General features: G+C 43.6%; 1 protein-coding gene across 2 annotated transcripts in view; it reads right to left on the bottom strand.

Annotated features, from left to right (window-relative positions):
* The window catches only part of PPP1R1A (protein phosphatase 1 regulatory inhibitor subunit 1A), a 106,172-nt gene that overhangs the window by 30,225 nt on the left and 53,510 nt on the right, over window positions 1-22,437 (bottom strand). For both annotated transcript variants that reach the window (XM_032210643.1, XM_032210645.1), the window contains exon 2: window positions 22,126-22,186. In XM_032210643.1, the coding sequence (XP_032066534.1) occupies window positions 22,126-22,186 (61 nt within the window). The remainder of the gene's footprint in view (window positions 1-22,125; window positions 22,187-22,437) is intronic.

Below are 22,437 nucleotides of genomic sequence, written 5' to 3'. Positions count from 1 at the left end.
CTCACCTTTATACCATGGGAAATGTGATGCGGGCAAAGGCGCGCGGGGGGGGGAGTGGAGCAGTGGAAGAGAAAGTCTGGAATGGCTCTCAAATGATCTCTGCTCCATTTAAAGATCAAACACAGGTGCCTGCTGGCAGAAGGAGGCGGGGTGTGTATCAGGCGGTAAGTTAAAAAAAGAAAAGGAGGAAAAATCCCCCCACTCCCTGAAACTCTAATTGGAGTATGATACCGAGGCCTGTGTTGTTTGCAGGTGGGAGCCGCAATGTTGTTGTGTGCCCCCCCCCCCCGGCAGCCTGTTGTGTGCAGTACAAAGACTTGGGATTCAGATGCGTGACAGATAGATTGCCCAGCAGGCATAACCTAAATGGTAGTTGGGTTTTGGATACGGCCTCAGTCAACACTTGTTCTCAAAAGGGCATTTCTTCCACGATGAAAAATACTGTTTATAGCTGTTTGTTAGGCAGCCCTGCAATTAAATGATTAAAATAAGGACAATACAATTTTCGAAATGCGCATACAAGACTGGTGCTGGCTCCGTTCAATGCTGTTGCCAGTGACATGCTCTGTAAATGAATGGCTCAGAATCGGCACCTGTATTTCCTCTCGGAGTTTTGGGGTAGCTGGTTATGCTAGTGGATGACTCACAACCATGAGGAAGGTCTACATGGAGATTCTCAGTCATCCAGGACATGGTTGTCCCAAAGGTTTTTTTTTTTTTCAAGAGGCAACTGGAAAAGAGCTTGAAAAAGAGGGGTCAAAGAGGTCATCTATGTCAAAATTGAACATCCTTCTCTCAACAGAGGGGGAAGGGATACAACATCATCTCCAGTCTACAACACAGGCCTTTCAACAGTTCCAAGAAGGCTCCACACTCAGGGGACCCTGAGGACACAGATAAACCTCCGGGTGACCTTAAAGACCCACTAAAAGGATGCAAATGACCAGCTGTCCGCAAGGATTATAAATCCTTCCATTCTGCACCATCCAGTCGGAGCTGAAGAAGCTTCTTGGATGAGAAGCGAAATGTCTTCAAAGGAAAACCAGAAAGTCCAGTTGCCTCTTGAAAAAGCACCTCTGGGACAATCATGAAAAATGAAAATAAATGTATTCTGACCAGATGCATTGTCTCATGAAGCATACAGGTAGTTACCGCAACTTACTAACTAAACTTCGTTTAGTGCAGTGTTTCTCAACCTTGGCAACTTGAAGACGTCCGGACTTCAACTCCCAGAACATTGCTGGCTGGGGAATTCTGGGAGTTGAAGTCCGGACGTCTTCAAGTTGCCAAGGTTGAGAAACACTGGTTTAGTGATTGTAGTTACAACGGCTTTGAAAAAAAGTGACTTGTGACAATTTTTCACACTTTACGACTGCTGCATGTCGCCATGGTGATGTGATCAAAATTCAGATGCTGGATCACTGACTCATATTTATGATGGTTGCAGTGTCCTGGGGTCATGAGATCCCCTTTTCTGACCTTCCGACAAGCAAAGTCAATGGGGAAGTCAGATTCACTTAACAACCATGCTACTAACTTAACAACTGCAGTGGTTCACTTTCACAACTCAGGAGAGAAAGGCCGTAAAATGGAACAAAACTCACTTAAAATGGTCGTAAAATGGGACAAAACAAATGTTTTGCTTAGCAACAGAAATGTTGGCCTCAATTGTGGTCGTAAGCCGAGGACTATCTGTACTGCCTGGTAGGACTAGGAATGAGAAAAACATGGAATACTTATCTAGTCCACTAACAATGACCTTCTCAGCTAATCCAAGCTGGAACAGATGTTACAAAAAAGAACAGCTATCAAAGGGTTTGAAAATCTTGGAAGGATGCTCAAGGCTCTAGAGCAGTGACAGCGAACTTTTCGGCACTGAGTGCCAAAACTGGAATATGCGTGCGCCAGAACCCGAAAACCAGAAGACCAGCTGGCTGATGTGCATGCTGGACACCTGATCTTCCACTTTCCAGTGTGTGCAGATGCACACCGTCCAGCTGGTCTTCTGCTTTCCAGTGTGTGGATGCATGCTGTCCAGGCTGGTCTTCCTCTTTCCAGTACGTGCATGCATGCCAGCCAGCTGGTCTTCTGCTTTCCAGTGCGCTCATGCATGCACATCGGCCAGTTGGTCTTCCGCTTTCCAGTGCACAAATGCACGCCGCCCAGCTGGTCTTCCGCTTTCCAGTGCACAAATGCATGCTATCCAGCTGGTCTTCTGCTTTCCAGTGTGTGGATGCACACCATCCAGCTGGTCTTCCGCTTTCCAGTGCGCTCATGCATGCCATCCAGCTGGTCTTCTGCTTTCCAGTGCTCAGATGCACGCCGTCCAGCTGGTCTTCCGCTTTCCAGTGTGTGGATGCACGCCGTCCAGCTGGTCTTCTGCTTTCCAGTGTGCTCATGCATGCCATCCAGCTGGTCTTCCGCTTTCCAGTGCACAAATGCATGCTGTCCAGCTGGTCTTCCGCTTTCCAGTGCACAAATGCATGCCGTCCAGCTGGTCTTCCGCTTTCCAGTGCACAAATGCATGCTGTCCAGCTGGTCTTCCGCTTTCCAGTGCACAAATGCATGCTGTCCAGCTGGTCTTCCGCTTTCCAGTGCACAAATGCATGCTATCCAGCTGGTCTTCTGCTTTCCAGTGTGTGGATGCACACCATCCAGCTGGTCTTCCGCTTTCTAATGCACAAATGCACGCCGTCCAGCTGGTCTTCCGCTTTCCAGTGCTCAAACTGTCCAGCTGTTTACAGTGCACACAGGCACGTGCCGTTCAGCTGGTCTTCAGATTTTTGGCGCTCCGGCACACGCAAAGACCAGTTGGCTGGCACGCATGCATGCAGTGGAAACTAGGGAGCGCTCTGTGTGCCACCTCCGGATTCGCCATCACGGCTCTACAGATTTAGTTTCTGTTCTTGTCCAACCTTCCACTACATGCAAGAGGACAAGAAAAGGAAGTTGAATATTTCAGGCCAGTGCCTGGCTATGTAGCACAAGTGGTCCTCGATTTACAACAGTTCATTTAGTGACTGTTCAAAGTTACAATGCCATTGAAAAAAGTGACTTGCAACCATTTTTCATACATATGACCTTTGTAGCTCAATGAAAAATCAGGAATGGATCAGGAGGTCATGGTATTGCCTTTCCATTAATATTAAAATTATGGGAAATAACTATGAGTTTCATACAGGAAGACAAATATGAGTCAATCGTTATAATAAGGACCGGGTGAGATGACATCGTATTCACTGGAATATGATCATTAAGGATATATTTCTGTTCTGATCCCCCTCGCCCTACACCAACAGACACTCCCAGCCAAAGATAAGTTACGGCATTTAATTAACAGACAGACAGGTCCTTGGCAGCAAACTGGCACAGACAAGCTCGGGCAGCAATCCAGCACAGATAAGCCGTGGCAGCAATCCAGCCTGCCAAGCTCACAATCATGTTCTCCAACTTTAGTTCCTGCGTTGACTTCTACAAAAGGACGTGTGCACAAGCATTCCTTTTATAGTCTGGAGAGGAGCCTAATTACCACCAGCTGAGTGCAATTACCTCCTGTAATTGCGTAATTGTTCCTTACGCCTATTAGCTCTCCGGTGCCGGGCATCTAGAAACAACTCCCTTGGCTCCTCCCCACTGCCGACATCCGAATCACACTCCCTTGTCTCCTCCCCACTGGTCCAAGGCTCAGGCACCTCCTGGTGGCCAACCAGCCTCTCTGTGCCCTGCTCGGAACCCTGTCCAGGGTCCTCCACATCCTCAAAGCTGACTAATAGGGCCCCTCGCTGTCGGAGTCTGGTGGCAGCTCCAACGGCTCCTGCTGGGCCACAACAAGTTCCTTCCAAAGGAGCAATGGCAATGGAAAGCTAGGAGGATTGTTATGTTACTGCATGTTAAAAGCATCTTTTCCAGCCCAGAAATTCAGATGAATGAAACTTGCAATGTTGTAAATAGTTTCTGTATTAAAATAACTAGAAAAGCAAACAAAAGCACTAGTGTGTTACTAGTGTGAACTCTCACCCAGGCAGCCAAGAAAACGGAGCTATGCTTTCCAAACACAAAACTATGCCTTCCAAAACACATAATTCAGATCTCTCAAAGAGACATAAAAGGAATAGTGGAGGAAAATGTCATTCCATCAGCTTTTGAGAAACAGTCTCTGCCAAGCGTGGTCCTTCCAAGGAAGTCATGATTTCCCTTGTTAACCACTTTCTCCAGCTGGCTGGAGTAAGGCAGAAGGAATCAGCTCTAGTAGATTTGATACTAATCAAAAGGAAAGACTTAATTAAATCAGTAGATGCTAAGAAGAACGCTGGACAAAAGGACCGTGCATTGTTGGAGTTCTTCCTTTCTTAAAGGAAAAGGAAAGCTGAATACAGACAAATGCATATTTTTGATATCGAACAAGTAGATTTTAAATCAACTCAGAGCAGTGATCAGTAAGATCCTCATAGGGGTGTCAAACTCAATTTCATTGAGGGCCACATCAGGGCTGTGTTTGATCTTGGGGGGTCAGGGTGGGTGTGGCCAGGGTGGGTGTGGCCAAGGTAGGCATGGTCAGCTCGAGGTCACTCGTGTTGGGGGTGCCTGTGGTGGCCCGAGCGTTCTGCAAGCGAAAATGGGCCCCCAAGTTCCGTTTCGGCTATGACGGCCTCCTGCAATCCTCTGCCAGTGAAAACGGAGGCCTTCCTGAGTTCCATTTTTGTTGGCAGAGGCACTGCGGGCCGGTCCTTTGCTGTTTCTAGGGTGGTCCCGCAGGCCAGAACTAAGCATCCTGTGGCCTGGATCTGGCTCCTGGGCCTTGAGTTTGACACACCTGCCATAGAAGGAGAGCCTGATGAGAAAAGGAACTGGATGAGATCTTCTAAAGAAGGAAACAGAAAGCCAAAAATTGGGGGGGGGGGGATAACAGAGGAAGTTAACATGGCTACATTAAAACTTAGTGAAGATCTGAACAGAAGAATAACTAAGTTAAAAAAAAAATGGAAAAATGCTAAGGTGACAAGACAGCCAATGCTTAGAATTAGTAAACACCTCCTCACCAGCAATCAACACCCAGAGGAGCAGAAATTAACACTTAGACCAGGAATCAAGAAGTAACCAATTAAGTTACTATCAACAGCAGACAAACAAGCTAAAAGTAAACAACAGATTAAGCAAGGAACTACCAACACCACCCTCATCAAAACTGACAAAGCAAACCACTAGCATATAAAAATAAGAGCAAACCACTCTTTGAGGGGGACGTTGCAGTGGTGGGATTCGATTTTTTTTACTACCAGTTATGTGGGCGTGGCTTGGTGTGTGTGGCATGGCTTGGTGGGCGTGGCTTGGTGGGCGTGGCAGGGGAAGGATACTGTAAAATCTCAATTCCCTCCCCATTCCAGGGGAAGGTTACTGCAAAATCCCTATTTCCCTCCTGATCAGCTGGGACTCAGGAAGTAGAGAATAGATGGGGGCAGCGCCAGGCAGTGATGGTATTTACTGGTTCTCCGAACTACTCAAAATTTCTGCTACCGGTTCTCCAGAACTAGTCAGAACCTGTTGAATGCCACCTCTGGGTCGTTGGAGCTGAGCTTGCTTGTTTTCTCACAGATGGTTCATTATTCAAACTAGGTAACACCATGTCAACCCTGAGTTACAAATATTTTCCTTTATTAAAACCACCAAGAGATGATCCAGTAAGCTTCAAACCAAACAGACAATGATACCAGGGAAGGATGTACAATAGGTCTCTTTAGGGAGCATCTTAAAATAATAAGTTAATAAACAGCAGAAAGCAAGAAATTGTTAAGAATAAATTTTGCTGGTTACCTTTATCTCATCGTTTGATCAGCCAGCATCACTAATAGACATAATTCAAAAATTGTATTCAAATGATGCACATTACAGATAATACTCAACTTATGACTGGTTGCTTAGCAACTGTTCAAAGTTATAATGGACCCTGAAAAAGTAATGTGCGACTCACATTCAATGGCTATAGATCCCAAAGTCATAGAACCTTATTTTGTGTGCTTGGCAACCAACCTACATTTATTATCATCCTATCATCATGTCATTATAATTTATGATGTTCTTGCTGGAAATCGGCATTTACTTCCAGTTTCCAGCAAAAAATCCACCCCATAGTGAAAACTGGTTTACTTAAAAGCCACAGGGTTCACATAAAGACCACTGCAAAAAAGTTTGTAAAATGGGTCAGTCGTGATGACCCACATAATGATCGTCACAATTTGATTGTAACTGTGGGCTCAATCACAGCTGTTATTTAAGGACCCCCCTGTAATGTGGCGCAGTGGTTAAATGAAGCACTGCAGGCTACTTCAGCTGATTGCAGTTCTGCAGTTCGGCTGTTCAAATCTCACCGGCTCAGGGTTGACTCAGCCTTCCATCCTTCCGAGGTGGGTGAAATGAGGACCCAGATTGTTGTTGGGGGCAATATGCTGACTCTGTAAACCGCTTAGAGAGGGCTGAAAGCCCTATGAAGCGGTATATAAGTCTAACTACTATTTCATATATTAAGATATATTGTTTAGTGCCACAAAAATCAGTGCTGAGTCTTTTGGTCTTCAGTATGTTCCTTAATGATTTGGATGGAAAGGTAAAGGCGAATACTATCAAGTTTTCAGGTGACATAACATTAGGAAACATAAATTAATACTCTAAAAGGGTTCTCGGCCAGTGTTGGCAAACCTTTTCGGCACCAAGTGCATGCTTGTGTGGGGGAGTGGGGGAGAGGGGAAACGCCAGAAACCAGAAGAGCAGCTCCCCGGGACGCACATGCGGGAGCGCCAGAAATTGGAAGAGCAGTTTCCCAGCGTGCATGCGCATGCTGGGAAGCTGAGCTTCTGGTTGACGGCGTGCACATGTGCATCGGTTACCTGGTCTTCCGGTTTCTGATGTGCATGCATGCACGAAGACCCAGAAGAGCAACGGGCGACAGCTGGCGTGCCTGGAGAAATGGCTCTGCGTGCCACTTCTGGCAGTGTGTCATAGGTTTGCCATCACGGTTCTAGGCCCTTCACTTGAGCAAGGATTCACAGAAATTTGAACATATCTTCAGAGAAAGGATCAGGGCAGTAGCAACTAAATCCCATAAAGGGGGACTAAAGGATCTGGATATAACACAATAACAGAGTCAGAAGGGACCTTGGAGATCTTCTACTTGAACCCCCTACTCAAGCAGGAAACCTTGTATGTTTATCCTTGTTTGAAGATGATCAAAAGCAACATAAAAGCAAAAATATGTCCGAAATGTATCTTTAAAAAAGAAGACTGAAACCTATTCTCTCAGAGGGCAAGACGCCAAATAACAGATTTAAATTCAGATAACTCCCCAATAGATACTTGGCTGTGACACTAAAAAAAATTGACATGGGTGCATCTAATATGAGCTGGAGATTGCCAACTCAGCAACCTTAATCACTATGCTGGATTTAGATCACCTTTAACAATTAAACTGAGTTTAGATGTACAAGATGCCAACTCCCCACCACTGTTTCCGGATATACTGTAGCTCCCAACATGACAGTGGTGGGTTTCAAAAATTTTTCGAACCTACTCTGTGGGTGTGGCCTCCTTTGTGGGAGTGGCTTGCCGGCCATGTGACCTGGTGGGAGTGGCTTGCCGGCCATGTGTTCTAGTTCTCTCTCTCTCTCTCTCTCTCTCCTTCCTTTTGTCTCTGTCCCTTTTTCCTTTTTTTCTTTCATCTCTCTCTCTTTTTCTTTCTTTCTTTTTTTATTTCTTTCTTCCTTTCTTTCTCTTTCTCTCGCTGTGTGAGTGTGTGTGTGTGTGTGTCAATGGTGGGTTTCAAAAAATTTTGGAACCTCTTCTGTAGGTGTGGCCTGCTTTTTGGATCCACTGGTGGAACCTTTTCTAACCGGTTAGGTAGATTTGACCAACCGGTTCTACCGAACTGGTGCGAACTGGTAGGAAGCCACCTCTGCAGCATGAGAAACCTAAGGTGACTTGAAAATAGATTTTTAGATTCTTATCATTCTGACAGATTGACAGAAGTATGACGTCAGGTATCTTAGCACACTCTTTGATGCTAAAGTTAGAGCTTTCTTGTCATCTAACAATTGCAGATTTCGCCAAAAAGCTCTTTCCGTTTTTCAGCCACTATCATTCCTCCTCACGATGGATTCCCATTCCCAGGGCTGGGAATGATGGTAATTTTTAAACCTACAGGTCTGGAGTGTGCTTGTTTGGGAAAAGATTATCTGTGATGTCGAAAACCATCAAAAGAAGCAACCAAGATATCCCTTCCCCTTATAAACTCCAGAATTGTACCACCTAGTGTGATTGTTATCTTACCCCATAGCCACAGATTTTCGGGAGACCAGAGCCTTCAGAAATGATTAAAACCGCTAGACTGCTACATGCTCAGCTAGTTTTTCTAGGTAAGGAAATGACAGAGAGATCACTTCAGTTAAAAGACTAAATGCCCAGATCTAAATGCAACCTGGAATCAAACCACTGGGGAAAGGTAGGTGTGAGCAGGTGGCGGAGGAATTATTCTGCAGTCTGAGCATCAAGCGATTTACTTATCACGCTGGCACTGTTCCAAAATTCCATTTGAAAGCCAGAGCTGTCTGAGGATAAAAATATATCTACAGTCAGGTTTCCTCTTAGGAGAGATATTTTTTTTTATCCATTAGTCTTAACTTTACTCCCACCTCTTCCCTTCTATGCTGCATAATTGCAGGTGTCTTCCTTTGGCAAGGGGTTTGGAATCTTGTGGAATCAAAAGGCGCAAATGGGCCATAAAGCAGATCAACGGCCCCCAACATTTTAGGGATCGGGGACTGGTTCCATGGAGAGAGGTTTTTCTGCAGATCGGAGGGTTACAACGGTACTGGAAATAGTGACATGACTATTTTTCCCATTTACGACCATTGCCGCATCCCCATGATCACGTGATCAAAATTCAGATGCTTGGCAACTGATTCACGTTTATGACTATATGCAGTGTCCCAGGGTTATGTGATCACTTTTTGCAACCTTCCAACAAGCAAAGTCAATGGGGAAGTCAGATTCACTTAACAGCTGTGTTACTAACTTAACAACTACAGTGATTCCTTTAACATCCATGGCAACGTAAGGTCGTAAAATGGCACAAAATTCATTTAACAACTGTCTCAGCAACAAAGATTTTGGCTGAATTGTAGTCGTAAATCAAGGACTACCTGTATTAGAATGTACATTACAGTGATTGGTTTTATTTCAGAGCACAAGAAATAATTTAACCCCAGTGGCATAGTGGTCAGAATGCAGCATTACAGGCTAATTCTACCCACTGTCAGGAGTTCGATCCTGATTGGCTCAAGGTTGCCTCAAAGTTCCATCCTTATGAGATCGGTAAAATGGCGACCCAGATTATTGGGGGCAATATGCTGACTCTGTAAATTGCTTAGAAAATGTTGTAAAGCAGGGGTGTCAAACACAATTTCATTGAGGGCCACATCAGGGTTGTGTTTGATGAGGGGGCGTGGCAAATTTAGCTGTGACCAGCTCAATGTCGCTCGGCCAGCCCGAGCTCCGTTTTAGACAGCGACGGCCTCCTGCAGCCCTCTGCCAGTAAAAACAGAGCTCAGTAAGACTGTGTGCGGTCTTCCCAGGCTCCATTTTCAGCTGCGACAGCCTCCTGCAGCCCTCTGCCAGTGAAAATGGAGCATGCCCCCCCCCAGCTCCATTTTTGCTGGCAGAGGGCTGCAGGAGGCTTTTGCGGCTGAAAACTGACCCACCGAGGATTGCGTGTGCCCTCCTGAATTGTTTTCGCTGGCAGAGACACTGTGCACCGGTCCTTTCCTGTTTTCAAGGCGGCCCTGCAGGCCATATCTAAGCACTCCATGGGCCAGATCCAGTCCATGGGCCTTGAGTTTGACACCCCTGCTGTAAAGCATTATGAAGCAGTATATAAATGCTATTGCTATTGTTTATTAAGCAAGGGTCAGAGATGGGTAGGAAAGGAGCCAAGGTGGCGCAGTGGTTAAATGCAGCACTGCAGGTTACTTCAGCTGACTGCAGTTCTGCAGTTCGGCTGTTCAAATCTCACCGGCTCAGGGTTCACTCAGCCTTCCATCCTTCCGAGGTGGATAAAATGAGGACCCGGATTGTTGTTGGGGGCAATATGCTGACTCTGTAAACCACTTAGAGAGGGCTGAAAGCCCTATGAAGCGGTATATAAGTCTAACTGCTATTGCTATTGCTAACCTATTTGAGCAGGAATCAGCTTCAGGTGACATCGAGAACACTGCAATCCCATAATGAAGGGGAGACAGAAAAGGCCATTGAGGAGACTGTAGCCCCATCGACTCTCTTCACTCTCTCCTTGTTACTTCTCATCTATCCACGGAAGTTCTTGCTCTTTCCTAATAAAATACATCTGCAACTGCAGTGACTGGAAGACAGAAGATTTCCATGCAAGGAGATTTGAGAGAGGAAGGGAGGGAGACAGATTAAAGATTCTTTTCTATTGTGTTTCTGAAAGGATATTAGGGTGACTAAAGAAAGGGAACAATTATTGTAAAATAAACGGAACTCACCTGTCAGCTCTAGGGAATAAAGCTTAGCCATGGGATAAAAGGATGTTAATTTATGCAGCCGGAAGGATGGTTGTTTTTTTTTTTTAAAAAAAAGGTTGAATAACAATAACTTCTGCTGAATGCAAACCCTTTGAGCCCGTTTTTCCTTCCAGTATGGAAAGGCAACTATGGACACAATCTAAGCTGGGCTGATGGTCCATCAGCAATGCAAATGATTTTTTTCCCTTATTGACATTTCCATTTTCTCTCTTGGAGCTTTTGAAGGAATGGCTACCCCCTCTTTCTTTGAAGCTGAATTCTAATATGTCAGTTGCCAAGTGTCCAAATTTTGATCACGTGACTGTGGGGATGCTTCAATGGTCGTAAGTGTGAAAAATTGGTCACAAGTCACTTTTTTTAGTGCTGTCGTAACTTTGAATGGTTACTAAATGAACTGTTGTAAATCAAGGACCACCTGTGTTACATAACTTAAAAGCCGTAAGGATATATCACAACCCTTGTCTCATTTAGACCAGTGGCCCTCAACCTTTTGGGCACCAAGGAGCGGTCCCAGAGGGGCGTGGTTTTGCATGCTGCCTGCATTCCAATTCCTGCGGATGTGGCTTCGCTTGTTTGCGTGGCCCGGTTGCTGGCATGCCATGGATTGCTGCTGATACACGGACCAGGTTTTGGGGACCCCTGATGTAGATTACTGTGTACCCAAGACAAGCACATGATAACTTGTCCCTTGAAAAGACCATAGGGAAAACCCTAAGCCCCTCAGTCATATTGAGAATGCGAGTGTAAGTGCTTCTTTAGTGAGGCACTGATTAACTGCACACACACTCTAGTTGACAATATTTTCTAGGAATTGAAAAAGTATATGCTCACAGGATAGAGGATTTTTAAAAAAAACCAAAGAAGGAAATTTACATAAGATGCTGAAATTAGATAGTTTTAATGAGATGGGTTTCTTGTGATCTTTAATGAGATGTAATGAGATTTATAACCCTTTGTTGTAAATCTTTTATCTTTTTAAGGTTGGCAGAATTGAGATGCTCTCTTTTTTCCTTTGCTGTAATGTTTATCGGGTAAATGTTCTTTCCAGAGATTCAGAGAGCTTCCTTCGCTTCTGCTGTTGACTCCAAGCATGTTAGGGAAGGGTGAAGAGCATTCATTTCTGTGCTGCAGCTTTGATTTACATGGCTATTATAACAGTGGTAACAGTACACATCTTTGTACTTATAAATATGAGCAAGAAAAAAAGTGCTTTCTCCTTTCTATGACTCTTAAAAGAAAAGATGGTTAGGATTTTCTTTTGTGCATTAGTGGGATGACAAAAACATATATTAGAGTTTTCCTTGTAGGAGAATTTTTTTTTAAATGTTGCTTTATACGCTTTAGACATACATACACAATCTGAATGCATGTATGAATCATGTTGAGGACAGTCGTAAAATGGATCACCCATTATGATCTTTTTTTATGGTGGGCATTACGTGAATGCAGTCCCTGTAAAATGACTACTCACTCTTTAAGTGTTCATTGGTCCCTAGGTTAAGTGTTATTAATTGTTCAGCATGAGTTGGTCTTGCTAAAAACCAGAAACATAGTAAAATGAGGTCATCTGATGTTGGGATGCTACCATTGGCTGTGAATGCAGGCTGGTTGCCAAGTTCCCAAAATGCAGTCATGTTACTCATGTATGTGTGTGTAGGGGTGGGTGGGGGCTGGCTATTGGAACTTCGTAATCAGGTCATAAGTATCTTGGAGAGGTCCAGCATAAATTTCAACGGTCCCTAAGCAACTGGTCATTGGTCAAGGATTACCCGTATATAACACTGTTCTGACCCCCACCTTGTTCGTTCAGAAACGAAAGCCAAACAAAGCTTGCAAAGGAATGTCTCTATCAGTTCCGGCTCGAGCTGGCAGCGAGCCCAAAATAAACAGATAAAAGGCTCTGGCAAAAAGTCTTCACTCCAACTAATACCAAACAGAATTACATAAATCAAGACACTTATCTAAATGCTTTCTCAATGGAGAATGTTGACTTCTGCAACCAGGGCTTTTTATCCACAGGAAAAGACCCTAACGAGCAACAGCTGCTTGTTATCACCTCCTATGAGTCCTCAATTGTTCCTTACGTCAGTTCTTCTCCTACGTGCATCCTGAAACAACTCACAGGAGGGTTCTTTGTCAGCCTCTCTTGTCTCCTCCCCACTGATCCAAGACTCAGTCATTACCTGGGGACCAACTAGTCTCTCTGGGCCTTGCTCGGAGTCAGACCCCTGTCCAGAGCCCTCCGCCTCTTCCAAGCATGACACATAGGGCCCCTCGCTGTCAGAGTCTGATAGCAACTCCAAAGGCTCCAGCCGAGCCACAACATAACACTATACACATTTGTTCCTGTAGTCTTAGTGTATGAGCCTTTCAGTCAGTATTGAGTCTGGGCAAATACATGGCCGTACAATTTTCTTGGCAAGATTTCAGATGGTTTGCCATTACCTTTTTCCTAAGGCTGAAAGAGAGTGACTGGCCCAAAGTCATGCCACATATTTCATGCCTATGCGAGTGCTAAGAATTCACCATTTCCCAAATTTAGTTTTCTAGTGTTCTAATTCTATTCTAGTCTTCCCTTCTATTCTATCCTAGTCTTCTAGAATTCTTGTCTTTCTTTCTTTAAGCATTACACTGAACTCGTTCTATTTTGCAGCATTTACATGTATATTATTAAAACATCTTTAAGAATGCCAAAATATATTGCCTTATTTCTTATTTGATTCTCATGAAGAGGCACTAGGATTAAAGATGGCCCTTTGATGGACCTGCTTAGTTCATGGGGCTACTTAATTATATTGCAGAAGCAAACAGGTCACCTCAAAAAAAAATATTGGATGGCCTTGAATTGCTTTGGTACTTTATTGGTACCACTCCTCCTTTTGTACCATAAGGTCCTCCAATAGGAGGAGACCAGGGACGTGCAGTCAGGGGAGGCAGGGGAGGCAGGGCCTCACCACTGTCATCATGAAAAGAAAAAAAAATGTAAAAGGAAAAAGGCTGAGGTAGTTGCTGCCAGAGTCACCCTGGATGACTCTGCTTAGTGCTTAACTGTTTAAAAAAAGCCTCTAAAAAAGTGCCCTTTACAGGAGGCGGCAGGAGAACAACGTTCCTCATCTAGTCTGACTTTATGATCACTTGAGCAGAGCTAAGCAAGGGTTAAAAGCCGAAAACTTCCTGACGTAGATGAGGCATGTCATTCTCCTGCCTCCTGTAGAGGGCGTTTTTTAGAGGCTTTTTTAAACAGTTAAGCAGAGTCATCCACACAGTGACTCTAGCAGCAACTAACTCAGCCTGACCTCAGCTCTTCCCTTTTTCCTTTTACATTTTTTTTTCTTTTAATGATGGCAGGCAAGAGCAGAGTTGAAATCCTCTCTGAAATAGCTGGAAAAGGTACGTGTGGGTTGGAGGGAGGGGGACGAATTCAAACTTCATCCTCCTGGTGCAACTTTGTGTGTGTGTGTGTTTGAGAGAGGGGGAGAGGGAGAGACGGAGGAAGGAGGGGAAGGGAGAAGAAAAAGAATGAAAAAAACTTATTTAGCAAAGGAGAAAAACAAATGCTGTCTCTTTAAATCGGAACTCAGCATGCCTGGCTGTGGAATTCTGGGAGTTGAAGTCCACAAGTCTAAAAAAATTGCTGCCTCACCAGCCATAAAACTCATCGCATGTCACTGGAGACCAATGGCCCTACTCCAATATGTCCCAAGGTGCTTTTCAAAAGGCAACTGGGCTTCATTGTTTTTTTCTCTTTGAAAACATTTTGTTTCTCATACAAGAAGCTTCTTCAGTTCTGTGAAGAATTGAAGAAACTTCTTGAATTCTCATTCTCAGCAAAAGGTTTTCAAGGGGAAAAAAAACAAGGAAATCCAGTTGCTTTTAAAAAGCATCTTTGGGACAATCATGACCTGGATGACTGAGAATCTCCATAGACACTCCTAAAGGTAAAGGAAAAGGTTTCCCTGCACTTGTGTGCTAGTCGTTCCCGGCTCTAGGGGGCGGTGCTCAGCTCCATTTCAAAGCCAAAGAGCCAGCGCTGTCCTAAGATATCTCCGTGGTAATGTGGCTGGCATGACTAAATGCCAAAGGCACACGGAGCACTGTTACCTTCGCACCAAAGTAGTCCCTATTTTTCTACTTGGATTTTTTAGGTGCTTTCGAACTGCTAGGTTGACAGAAGCTGGGACAAGTAACAGGAGCTCACGCCATTATGCGGCATTAGGGATTCGAACTGCTGAACTGTCGACTTTCTGATCGACAAGCTCAGCGTCTTATCCACTGAGCCACTGCATCCCCTTAGACACTCCTACTCCACTATTAACTTTCCTCTGGAGTTGGTGAGCGGTTGGGGAAGTCCAGCAGCACAAAAATAGCTTTTCTAGCCTGTTCTCCTCCCTAGTCCACACGTGCCATGTGAAACGACTCTTCCTGCTTGTCACTGACTCTCTCAGCCACTTGGCATCTGGGAAGCAACGTCAAAGAGCTTAGTGGTACAAAAGGAGCTTTTCTGACTGCTTGTTTCTCTCAAGTGCGTGAGCGGCCTTAGAAGGATTTCCAGGAGCCCTAGGAAGCCCCTCTTGTACCATAAGAGGCTGTCTTTTCCTGTGCCCACCGCGTGATTGCCAGCAAGCCACACTGAAGCTGCCATCTGCGAGACACCTTGGCATCTGCTGAGGGCTCTGGCTAACTGCCTCTGGCTTGGGTATTTTGGATTCCCTACCACAATCTACACTGATACTGCCCAGCTTAGCTTCCAAGGAAGTGCTTTGTTCCAGGTTGAATCTAACTGGTACTTCGATTAAGTGTATGTGAGGTTTATGTACTCCTGAAGGACTAATTCAATCTGAAACTCATTGAGTCAGAAAATACAGAGCCAATTTCAAGAGCACGGGGATTTCCCTCTCCCTTTTCTGTTTCTTTACACGTAGTAATTCTCACACATTCGGAAGAGCATTATCACAAATGCAGCCTAGAAGTGGTGGACATACCAAGGGAATTAAAGATCCTTCTATTGCATCTTTGTCCCATAAAGTATATTCTTTACCCATCTATTCCTCTCAAGCAAGTCTAATGAATATGTATCAGGTAAATAATTGCCCGATCCCAGATAATTAAGATAATTACTTGTTGCATTCAGCCAATAAGAATAGAAGAAGCTCTAGAGAACCAAGAAATTTGTAGGAGAATATCTTACAGGAGGTTCTTTGGAAAATTAGCTTTTTCATGGTGGGAGCTGCTAAACATAACAATTCCTGTCATGTTGAAACAAAAGATTTCTTCTTCCCCCTTCACCCAAACTCCTTCCAGTTTTATCCTTACCCTTTCTCAAATCTTTCCTCCCATTGTGACTATCCTTTCCTTGCACTCCCTCTCTATTCAATTGTCTTCTTCTGTTGTTCTGTTCCTATTGAAAAAGGGAGAAGAATAAGTGTGTGTGTACACATGTGTCTCTGCATGTGAGAATGGTTTGCCGGAGAGAAGATTGGAGACACATCCAGGTCAGCATAAATTAATTTTATAAATGGGGTAAGTTGTTGTTCAAAATTGTTATTTTTCATTAATATTTTTAATTCATCAATCTACCTGTCTGTCCCTCCCCCTCTCTTACAGTATTAATTATCTGGCCCTACCCTTTTTTTTGTCTTGGGACGCAGTGGCTCAGTGGCTTAGACTCTGAGTGTGTCGATCAGAAGGTCCGGCAGTTCAGCGGTTCGAATCCCTACTGCTGCATAACAGAGTGAGCTTCCATTACTTGTCCCAGTTTCTGTCAACCTAGTAGTTCAAAAGCATGTAAAAATGCAAGTAGAAAAACTAGGAACCACCTTTGATGGGAAGATAACAGCGTTCTGTGCACCTTTGGCATTTAGTCATGCCAATCACATGACTACGGAGACGTCTTCGGACAGCATTGGCTTTTTGGCTTTGAAATGGAGATGAGCACTGCCCCCTAGAGTTGGGAATGAATAGTACATATATGCAAGAGGAACATTTATTTTTACCCTTTTTTGAAGTGTCACATTAGACAGATGCATAGAAATACAAATATATTTGTTTAAAGGAAATATAGTTTTTGGTGCAGGTAATCTTCAGGATCACTTTCAGCTAGTTGCCAATCCCAGGATGACAAAGTAGGGAAGCCAGGATGACAAAGTAGGGAAGCCAAATGCTATACAGCAATGGAGCCTGCGTTTCTGATATTTTCCTATCTACTGATGTTGGAGGATAGTCTTATATTTAGAGTTATCTTTCCATGGATAATACTGATTTCCAAAAGAAGCTAATGGGATTTGATAGTTCATTGAACAGAATTGCTAATTTCCTACTTTGGTGCACCAAGTATTGGAGACAAGCTGCAATCCACTCTGCCGCACTAATTAGCTTAGAGGATATAGGTAAGTAAAGCGCAGGGGTGGGTGGGCGGGCCATCTAATCATCGGAGTGAACTGGTTCACTCTCAGCTCATCGTCGGAGCTATCAGTTCAGCCGAACCAGTCCGAACCGACTGAATCCCACTCCTGCTCTACTAACAGTGAAACCTTGTGGCACAGTTTTACTTGAACAAGTCTTATTTATGAATTCTTGGAAAATAATTATTACTTAGATACTGAGTTCTTCTAAATTGTGGGATTAAATTGTAAATATCTCTTAGCTCTTAAATCTCAAATTTTTTGAAGCATCTAAATTTTACTTTTGGAGAGCAACACGCCTTGAATTCCTAGGCATTTTCTAGGAATATTTTGCCAATGTGCCCATCTGCTATGAAAGGTTCCTAAATGTTCAGACAGATGGAGAGAGATGTACAGGTCATTAAAAGGCAGGCAATTACAGGGGCTGCAAGTCTTTTAAAGGGCCGATGCATCTGTTCGAGATTGACCGGACAGGAAAATGAGTGTCCAGATACTGAGGACATTTTCTTGCAATAATTTCCTTAAATTGGGAGCAGGATGGGTAATCATGTTTGGCTGTATCATTAAGCAACCATCAAACGAAGGATTTTCATGCAACTCATATTATAAACCAAACCATGGGCAGAAATAATAAGAAACTGAGAGGACCTCTTTGTTGATACCACAGACAGAGAAAAGAAAATCTCATCAGCTGGAGAAGAGATGTTGCAAAAATAAAAGCTACAGCCAATGTTGCGTCATGCGCATAGGTTGGATGGACTAGGATTAAAATGGCATGGGTGAGCAAGGATGATCCGGAGACAAAAGAACTAGGCCCAAACTGTCCTGGTAAACTCCCCCCCCCTACAATTGATTTTCTAACTGAAACATTGGCAAATTGGGAAGGTGGGTGGGTTTGCTGAAAAATGTACTTAGATGAATATTTGCTACTATTCCAATCTCAACAAATTGCTAAGGTCCCTTCTTTGCTATTTCTCTTCCCAACTCTCTTCAAATTTACATTAATGAAACCTGTCAGTCAATTAAAAATCCAAATAGGCATGGCATAAATTCCAATTGCTGCATTGCCAATCTTAGTTTCAGAAAGATGGCCTGGAGGAAAAAAAAGGAAAAGTAAGGATAAGAGAACTCCCATCTCTGACCTATTTTTTCCCCTAATCTATAAGCCTGAGGGTAGATCTTATCTTTTTTATAACCAGTTTTTTTAACTAAAAAATAACTAACTATACTTTCATAACATAGAACAGAACAGAACAGAATTCTTTACTGGCCAAGTGTGATTGGACACACAAGGAATTTGTCTTTGGTGCAGATGCTCTCAGTGTACATAAAAGAAAAGATACATTCGTCACAGATCATAAGGTACAATACTGAATGATAGTCATAGGGTACAAATAAGCAATCACATCATAGTCAGAAACAATCAATATAAATCGTAAGGATACAAGCAACAAAGTTACAGTCATAGTCATAAGTGGGAGGATTAACAAATTAATTAACAAATCGAGACCCCAATAAAACTTAACTTCCAGCTAGCTACTGACCAACTACCCAGTGCCTGCTCTACCAACATCCTGGCTTCAATGCCTGGTGGGAGAAATCCACCATCACAGCTTTCCTGAAGGCCAGCTGGGTAGGGACCATCCATATTCCCAGGGTGTTCTTTAAGGCATGTACTAAGACCAAAAAAAAGGCACATTTCCGAGACCCCATCAGGACACTACTTCATTGAAGAGACCTGAAACATGTCCATCCTGCTAGTTTGAGCAATACAGACAGAAAACTTCAGTAATAGCCAGTTTTGCTAACAACCAGGGCATTAACATTATCAGCCAGCACCTACTCAGAACCTTATTGTGAGGCAGTGCATCTCAAACAGCAGTGCTGTTACATGGATGCATTGAGGTGTGCGCACTTCTGCCTATACTACTGTATTGTGGACCAGCTGCAACTTCTGAATACTCTTCAAGGGCTGCCCCATGTAAAGCATGTTACAACAGTCCATTTGGGAGGTGACTCTACATCTTTAGAGTTCCCTCATAGTGCATTGGTGAGGCGGGAGGGGGGCACTGTGGCTTCCTCACACTCCAATCTCAGGAGAGATTGCCTTCTCAGGATGTCACAGGTTGGCTGGACTATTCTCAGGCATTGTGTCCCCCGGCTGGGAAACTATGCTGTTTGCTGCAGACATCAAGATAGCTAAACAATTAGTGTGTCCTCTCCTCACTCTTTGTTCTCCTGTCCAATTGTTCATATCCTCCATTGCCCATTCAGATATCTGGTAATACAGATTAATAGAGTTGAAAGGGACCTTGTAGGTCATCTAGTCCAACCCCCCATCCAAGCAGGAGACCCTTCACCATTTCTGACCGGTCTCTTTTGAAAGCTTCCAGTGATGAAGCTCCCACAACTTCTAAAAGGCAACTTTTGATCCATTGGCTAATTGTTCTCACTGTTAGAAAAGTTCTTATTTCCAGGTGGAATCTCTCCTTGTTCAATTTCCATCCATTACTTCTTGTCTGGCCTTCAGGTGCTTTGGAAATTAGCTTGACCCACTCCTCTCTATTGCAGCCCCTCCAATATTAGAACACTGCTATCATGTCTCCCCTGGTCCTTCTCTTCACTAGACTAGCCATGCCCAGTTCCTGGTAATCCCAAACCAGAGGTTGCATCTCTCCTTTTCCTAGCCCCATAACTCAATCCCTTTCTTTGTTCAAAAATGATCAAGAGTCTCAGATAAAATGAAAGGGTTGGAGAAAATTTGTCTCTGTACCTGACCTGGAGCATGAATTTTGTACTTGTGAAGATGTAGCAATCTCAGATAAGTAAATGTGTACCTCGTGTTTGGGAGGAAATCCTGACAGTTTGGAGTAACATGAATACAAGCTGACTTCACAACAACCTCATTTAAGCCATTTACCAACATCAGCATCCTGGCTTTCTTTTCATCCTAGATCCCACCAAAAGCAGGATATGTGAAATTCAAACCATTTTGCACACTAAACCAAAATAGCACGGGTGGGGAATGCTGAGCAAAATAGATTAGTTGCCAAATTGGGATACATTTATAAAAACAATTTGCCCTAAATACTTGGCTTAATGTTTGTTTTCTAACAGACTCTGAATGTTAACTCTTTTTGGTGTCATTCCGGGCAAATACCAAGGTTACCAAAATGTGGGGCTTATCCTCTCCTGCACCCGTATTGCCATAGTATCCTTTCCTGCAGACCCACTTCTCTGTATACTATAGGGCAGCAGACCCTCCCTCCATAACCGGCACATAAAATTTTCTGCAATACCTAGGAATGATGTTGTCAATTACTTCACAATGTTGTGGGAGATTTATGTTTAAAAAACATGGCTTGCAACCACACATTGTCTGGTTAAAACAGCCTGGAGAAACAAACCCCAACACAGATATCACAGAAATCCTGTTTCTCTTGAGCTGCTCCACATCAGCCAAATTAGAGGGGACAATCTATGCTGCTTGCAAAAGCACCTGTTAAACAGATGGATTTCAGGACTCGGCCTTTTAGGTAGTAGGTGGAATTTGTTATAATGGAGAAAATAATTCCAATAGTAAATAGATTGGATTACAATTCCCACCATTTCTAGACTCTGGTCACAGTGCATGGATATCAGAGTCTCACCCACCTAAGGTTCTACAGTTTTGTTACTCTTAGGTTTGGACTGAAGACAATCTATGAATCTTGTCAAGTGTTTTGAAAGTTGTATTGGGGTGGGTGGGTGTCAAAGGCCTTGTCCACGATAAAAGTTACATTTTCTTATACCCACGTGTGTTTTTATTCATTACTTCAATCCCTTCTTCTTATCCCTCTTATCCAAATTTAAATCCGATAATTTGAATTTATTCACTGAAAACCAGGAGCAGTACAGGAAGGGAATGGGAAGCTGGTCAAATGCCCCCCCCTCCCAGTCTCAATTGTGCATTCATGAACTAAAGCAGGACTGAACAGCCATTATTTACCATCAATCATTCTCTGTTGTCTATTTTTTGCACTGCAAAAAGCAATAGAAAAAATCCTGATCGACAGCAAAGGTTTCAGCAAAAAATTATTTTTTGGAGTAGAAATACCTGACTGGCTCTTAATCCTTAGCGAGTTTCAGCAATAGCAGAAATAGTCTCTTGAAACAATCAGAAAGGATGGTATTATGTGAAGCCTCCATATATATCTCTTTCCTCAGAGGTCAGATAAGATGCCTCCATAGTACAATAATGAGCAACATTTTAAGGACAGCTATGGGCAAGAGAGGTGGCCAGCCAGATGTTGATCATGGTCATCTAGATGTTACTAGTTCTAGATTTTGAGATATTACAGGTAGACCTCGATTTACAACCACAATTGACCCCAAAAATCTTGTTGCTGTGAGAGTGTTGTTAAGTGAGTTCTCCTCCATTTTACAACCTTTCTTGCTGCAGTTGTTAAGTGAATCACATGGTTGATAAGTGAATCTGGCATCCCCATTGGCTTGGCATGTCAGAAGGTTGCAAAGTGGGGGGATCACATGCCCATTGGACATTGCAACCGTCATAAATATGAGCCAGTTGCCAAACATCTGCATTTTGATCACATGACTATGGGGAATGTTGCAATGGTCATAAGTGCAAAAAATGGTCATTGGTTACTTTTTTCAGTGCTGTTGTAACTTCGAAGGGTCACTAAAAATGGTTGTAAGTTGAGGACTACCCTGTTTCCCTGAAAATAAGACCTCCCCAGATAATAAGCCCACCCCAAAAATATTGTAACACAGTAGCAGCCATGAGGTGACCATGCTCGCCACCTCCTGCACCTCAGAAATAATAAGACCTCCCCGAAAATAAGGCCAAGTGCTTATTTCAAGGGTCAAAAAAAATAAGACCTTGTCTTATTTTCGGGGAAAGACAGTACCTATATTAGCTCTAGGTATTGAGCAATATTGGCTGCAGCTGCTGAAAAGATATTTCAGTAATACCTGGATGGCTACAGGTCTCTCCCATCCCTGATTCAAAGCCTTTGCCGTCTCGCGTACAACTATTCTAATTCTTTCCAGGACCTATGGAATAGCAGCAGGCGATTCCAGGGAATCAGAGGGGGGGGGGGGCAATTTGCATTTAATCGTCATGCATCTGCTCTCACCGGGTGATGATTGGTCGCTGCTCAAGACCAACGTGGCAGGAGTTGGACGACGCCTTCGGATCTGTAGACAAAGAGAGATTAATTACAGTAACTGCTTGTAAGGAACTTATTCCAAATGTCCAAAAAACCGCAGGCAGAAGAGAGAGACTGTTATTTCTCAGCAACTCCAAAGGCAGTTCATTATGATAGATGGCACACTAGAGATAGGCAACACCACCAATGCTTTTGCAGAGATGTTTTTTAGACTGTCATTTAAACAAAACACATCAAAGGTAAAGTACTATGAGAATGGAGTTATCTCTGACTGGGAAT

This window comes from Thamnophis elegans, chromosome 2 (assembly GCF_009769535.1).
Source record: "Thamnophis elegans isolate rThaEle1 chromosome 2, rThaEle1.pri, whole genome shotgun sequence".
Lineage (NCBI taxonomy): Eukaryota > Metazoa > Chordata > Lepidosauria > Squamata > Colubridae > Thamnophis > Thamnophis elegans.
Note: the sequence above shows the minus strand (reverse complement) of the source record. Positions and strands in the feature narration are given on the sequence as shown.